Genomic DNA, 6272 nt, shown 5'->3' on the forward strand with positions numbered 1-6272 from the left:
AGGCTACTCAAAACTTGGAGCATGAATTTTGATAGTTTAATATAAACTTGAGTATGATCTGAGAATAAGTAAAAAATATATTTTTTTATATTTTTATTTTTTTCTATAATACTGTATAAGAAATTAAATAGATTTAACTCCAAAAGCCGTAGTTTAAGAGGTACGGACTATCCCACATAGAAATGATTATAAAGGATTTGTATACAATGTATTACTTTATAATTACAATCTGACTAATATTTATAAATGACAATTGACGTGTACATAAAAGCATAATATCAATTTCGGTGCACAAATATTATTTCTCATCCCTCTATATTGTTTACATATTCCTTATGGTGAATCCATTCAGTTGCGTAGAATTAGTTCTTCGAGGGTAAAATTGATTCTGGTTCATAGAATTGATTCAATGAAAATCACCTTTCTATCAAAAACTAATTATGATAGGATTAATTCTACCTAGAATAAACTTTACAAACAGTCAAAACACTAACAAAATTGATGTCAAGATTAATTACAAATGACTATATATATAATTTGTATATAACAAACTTATGTTTTCTGTATATTTTAATGATTGTCTAATAGTATATTTCCTATTATATAAACATAAATAAGCAAATGGAAGAATAGATGGTAATGCACGTGCGTGACACAGCAAACACACAAAATTGAAGTATATGATTAAAGGATCAGATTGGACGTTGAAAACAATCAACAATGTATAGAAAATATTCTGAGTAATCCAAAACTTTGTTCTGATGATTAACTAGTTGCCATAAACAAAAATCAAGTTTCTTCAAACATAACAACATAAATCAATAATCTAAAACAGCTGGTTTTGCAGCTAAGCGTCAAAGCTCTTCAGCGGTACTGCAAAAACCGAGACAATCAGCATAAAGTTAATGAACTAGTGATATAGAGAAAAATTCACTTTGGATTAATTAACTATATTCAAATGTTTCATACCTTAATGAATCCGATTTCCTTGGCATTGCTTCGGAAGCACTGCCTGCAGCACATGAGGCCATACTTCCTGATTATTCCATGTGGGTTTCCACACACGCGACTGCAAGGAGAGAACAGGAATGAAAAATCACTATCCGCCATTATTGGCAAAAACAAAATGCATAAGTAAAATACTATATAAAAACTTCAGTTCAACAGCGACAATTTTGAGAATATCTAGAATATAATAGTCTAGAATTCATGTGTTGATTCCATATTGAAAGAAAAACTAAAACTACACCAGAAGGGGTAGGCCTCATACAAGCTAAAAAGTTCCCTCTACTAGGCTGGACAGCAATTACGAATGGACAGCCTACAACGTAAATAATAGTTCACAAATGATTTTATATAATGGGGTGCTAGCAAGTTTAGTTTCGAGAAGGGAGGGAAGGAAAGGGAACGGCTGAAGTGTAAAGGTTTATGATTCAGAACCTTCCCTACCCTCTCTTCCCCTCTAAAACACCAAGTCACATACAGATCCTACAAGGGCAAGGCTACAAGTATTCACAGAACAGGACAACCAAATGAAAAGAAAGCAAAGCTAGCATCTAAATTGAACCAAATGCAAGCAATATTCTCTAGAGATGTGAAAGTCATGTAGGAGACAATACAAGCACTAGAGAGTGATTCGCTAATGTTATTACACAAGGCACATCGAAGCGTGGAAAATAGAGAAGGCTGACCATGTAGCAATGATCCAACCATCTTATGATTCATCAAAGGAGGAGAATCTTCTCAGAGGGATGTCTCTCTATATATATAAAGTGTATGAAAGCTTTACACTTCTGAAATTTTGTTGGCTATTCCAAGCTTAAGTATTGAGGATCTCTCGTCCTCCATGCTCTGTCTTATCTTTCTCTTCTTGTTCATAATATTTCTTCTTTTATCACAAAAAATGGCATGACCGATTGACAAAAAATCTCCTCCCACTTTTCACTCCCATAAGAAAAAAATCTTAATAAGGAAAGAAAAATCTTTACTAGCACCACACCAAACAAATAGTTAAAATTTAAAATTAATGGGAACAGAGATAAGGCTCAGTAATATACCAAGTGCGAGAACCAGGCCCGTAGTTCTTTGGGTGAGAGTTCCAAATGTTGGTGTGTCCCATGATGTTTCCGCTAGACCAAATTCAAATGCACAAAATCTCAAGCTGCAAATACCAATTTACAAAGTAAACAAGCATCACACAAACATATCCATTGAAAAAACTTCATCAATATGAGCACGACAGAAGATACTCAATATCATAAGCATTGACGAAACAATTGTTAATGAGCTAATCATTCATTAACCTAACGCTTCAAATCAGAAGCTTCATAGTTCAGCTAAGCGATTGAGTTGAAACTTCAAGTTATAATATAATCGAAGGTCACAACGAGAATAATGTAGCTGTTATAAAAGGAACCTAAATACAAAGCATGACATACAATACATTCAATTCAATTCAGAGAATAAGTTTATTGAAATTGGGAATTGAGAAATTAAGATTAAGATTAATGGTAATGATTCCATTCAAGAAGTAGTGCGAAAGATTAGAAATCATAAATCTTCCAATATCATTCACTCACACACAAAAATTGCAGAGAAAGTGTTAAAAAAGAGAAGTTTGATTTTAAACGGCGAATAGTTGAGAAGAAATAAGGATGAATCAAAATGGTACCTCAGAAGAAGACGATGGAAGCGCCTGCCTTAGCGTGTGAGTGAAAACCCTAGTATTAGGCGCCGTGAGTTAACATGCATATATACACTTTCATTCTCTCATAAAACATAGGAAAAACTACATCTAATTTAATTTAATTTAATTTAATTTAATTTGACTACATAATAATCTCTCTCTTCTATCTCTATATTCTTTTATCCTATCATATAAAAATTAAGTTTATGCACATGTTATTAACGGGTATAATTTAAATGATATAATTTTTTTATATTTATTTAAAAGTTGTGAATTCGAATCTTATTTTTAATTTAAAAACAAAAAAATTTACACTTGTTAAATATAATTTATTATAATGAATTAATTATATCAACTAATTAATTTAATTATATATTTAAATATAACATAATTTATTATAACTTATATCAATCATTTATTATATCAATTATTTTGATTCATTAATTTATACAATACACAATAAAATAAATTATTTATTACTTATTCTAACTGAATATGATAAATATAGATTAATTTAGTTAAAAAAATCATTCTCTTTTAAAAATTGTTTTTCTAACTATTTTTTTAATATTTTAAATCTAATCAATTATAATAAATCAATTATATCAATTAATTAATTCAATTATTTTAACAATTATTTTATATTGATAATCATCTTAAAAATTAATTTAAAAAATATTTTTTATTTATAGTATCTTTTAAATTAACGATTAATTCTCTATAAATCTGAATTTTATTTAAAAATTTACTACTACTCAAGTTACTGCTCTAGTTCGAAAATATTTATGTTTTTCAACAAATGTTTTATGACAATTTTCGATGAATAAACAAATGTATTTTTTTCTGGTTACATAAACAATTATTTTTGTACACATGATTCATTACATTTTTCTTGGTATTGTTTTTGTCCATCATGAATATATCATTGTCATGGGGGAATTGAGTTTTATGTTTTTAACTATTTTTGTGATTTTAACTTATTGGCCCATGCTCCCACCAAAAAGAAGGAAACCTGTAGGCCGAACGGTGGGTTGGGTTTAAGTATCGAACAACCTCAAACAAAAAAAAAATAATAATAATAAACCTGGGCCAGTCAAATATTCAAATATGATAACCTATTCTATTGGATTTGATCAATAAAAATAAATCCTCCCAATTTTTGTCCGAAATATGGAGGTTAGATGTGCAGAAAATTAGTTTTTGATTTATTAGATTAGAAGATAAGGTATATAAAAAAAATTATTCTCTCAATTTTTGTCTTGTTGATCGAAAATATTTTCGATCAAAGAAATTTGTCGGATCAATGTAAATCAAGTACAGTTTCTCGAAAAGACACGTGTATAAGTATGAGTGAGAGTAGCTCGCGTCGATTTGGGTTTCGATCATTTTGTTGATCGAATGAAGCTAGAATAAGAGATTCGATTTAGGAAATCGAGTAAAGCCTTCGAAGAGCTGGTCGAATAGAAGTGGAAGCGGAAATGTTAGTGGCTTTCATCACGTAAGGAAAACATAGGAAATATCTACAATCACGTAGCGGGAACAGTTACCAAGAGTGATTGTATTTCAAATTCATAATTTTTTATTTAATTGTAATTAATTGTAATTTAATTAACCGTTATGTAAGATAGCCTATAAATACTGTGAAGTGTTAGGAAATAAGGATTAAAACTTTTACTCAGAAAAAATACTCTGGCACTCTCACATCCCACCGAATTCCTGAGTTTGCAATCGAGTTACATTTTTCTGTAGGGTTCCTTCCATCTTCTTCATTTTCTTAATTTATCTTTGATGTAATTTTAACATTTCAATTAATTATATTTATCAAGTATTATTCACTTTATTTGCCTAATTTATCTTCCTGCATTTCGTTCTTTCTGTTAAAGTTCTTTGATTTATTTCAAGGTATTTTTATTGTTCTCTTTTAATTTTCATGCAAAATTTTCTCATTGCCATTTATCTAATTTTCAAAACTTTAATTTTTAAGTCTCATTTATCAGTTTACAAATTTATTTTGTTTCTTTTATTTTTAATATTTGTCTAATCGGAGACGCATTGATGCACTTCTAGAAAACTAATACTCGCATAGAGGAGTAGGTTTCGCTCCCAGACCATTAGATATCGAACCACCATCGATTTGCTAAAAATAGACAAAATATGTCTTTAATGGTATTGTATCAATTAAAATGAAAGGTAAAAAATATGTTGTTTTAATTTCTCCATATATTTTCTTCAAGAATAAATACCTAAGTTAACATCCAAAAAATTTTAAATTAGATAATTAATTCTTTATATAAATTTTTATTTCTTAAAAATTTTCAGAAATTATCCCGTAAGACAAATTAGTTTCTTCGTCATTTAAAAAGGGAGACTAAATGTCTTATAATATTTTTTTGAAATTTAATTGTTTTATAATAAAATTTATTAAAGACTTATTTGTCTAACACATTAAATTTTGATTAAAAGTAGAAGTAGTTCTCAAAGACTTATATTTAAAATAATAAAAATTTATTGGTGGGATTAATTTGAGTGTTATTATTTTTAAAAGAGAAAGTCTAAAAAATTAGTATTTTTATTGAAATTTGACCAGTATTTAATCAGTAAAATAAAAGTGAATAATTTTATATTATTAGATATAATCTCACATTATTAAAAAGAAAAAGTATGTGAAACCAAAAGGAGATCAGTCAAAAAATAAACAAAATCACATTAATCTTAATTAATTTAATTTTATTTAATTTTCAATTTTTGTTATTAATTGCCGTGTTCAATGAAATCACTCCTTGACTAATATGTTTCAAAAACCCAAAAATTACTCCTGGGATCACGGAACACCTCATCAAGCCCATTTCAAAATTCAGCTTCCCTTTGGTCAAACCCAAATCAACTTTCTTTTTCATTTGGTGGCGCAATTCATCGTTACTCTAGATATCATTGACGGCGCCGATTAGAACTTCCTATCGCGGCGGCTACGGTGCATGGTTTCGTGAGGGTGTCATCAACGGCGCCAACCTCATCAAGTCAAACAGTCAAAGATAACTACGATTGGATTACTTCCAGAAGAGAGCATCTTTCATGGCATTTTCACCCACTGAAAGAGGATCGATTACTACATTCACCAATCCAACACAAGGCGATGAACAATTCAATGTGGATGAATTAGACATTCAAGAACAAGTAGGGTGCAAGGTATGTTTCATAAGCTTCTCATTGGTTGTTTTAAATTTCGTAACAACGTGGTATTTGAAGCATTCTTATTCATGCTAATTTGAATTTTTTTTACTTTAAAAACTATATCGTTATGGAGAATTCTGGCACAGTTATATATTGAGCTGAGCACAAAATTGCTACTAAACACTTACTCATCATGTGTGAATCATTAGAATTGCCATCATTAAAGTATGCTTGACTCTCAGATTTGTGATGCAATTTTCTTTGATGGATTTTATATGACTCATTAAATATATACTAAGGAATGCTCTTAACTTGACAATGCCTTTTTCCGGTTTCTTTAATTGAAGTTCGACAAAATTACCGATTTCGTTGTGACTAGAAAGGATGAGCTGGACGACGGACACCAAGTTTAAAT

General features: G+C 29.4%; 1 protein-coding gene across 1 annotated transcript; it reads right to left on the bottom strand.

Moving 5' to 3' along the window:
- Positions 1–662: 662 nt before the first annotated feature.
- LOC112710152 (small ribosomal subunit protein uS14z/uS14y/uS14x) lies at positions 663–2826 on the bottom strand. Its single transcript, XM_025762269.3, has 4 exons — positions 2672–2826; positions 2058–2161; positions 970–1069; positions 663–873 (listed from the first exon to the last, which is right to left on the bottom strand). Exons 2-4 carry the CDS (start codon positions 2117–2119, stop codon positions 865–867), a joined length of 171 nt encoding a protein of 56 aa, XP_025618054.1. The 5' UTR covers positions 2120–2161; positions 2672–2826; the 3' UTR covers positions 663–864.
- Positions 2827–6272: the final 3446 nt, after the last annotated feature.

Source organism: Arachis hypogaea, chromosome 9 (genome assembly GCF_003086295.3).
Source record: "Arachis hypogaea cultivar Tifrunner chromosome 9, arahy.Tifrunner.gnm2.J5K5, whole genome shotgun sequence".
Lineage (NCBI taxonomy): Eukaryota > Viridiplantae > Streptophyta > Magnoliopsida > Fabales > Fabaceae > Arachis > Arachis hypogaea.

Bases quoted from the DNA above. Each gene is read 5' to 3' on its own strand.
- LOC112710152 (XM_025762269.3), bottom strand. From the start codon at position 2,119: ATGGGACACACCAACATTTGGAACTCTCACCCAAAGAACTACGGGCCT. The intron at 1,070-2,057 runs GTATATTACTGA...CTCTCCTTGCAG, and splicing joins GGGCCTGGTTCTCGCACTTG to TCGCGTGTGTGGAAACCCAC.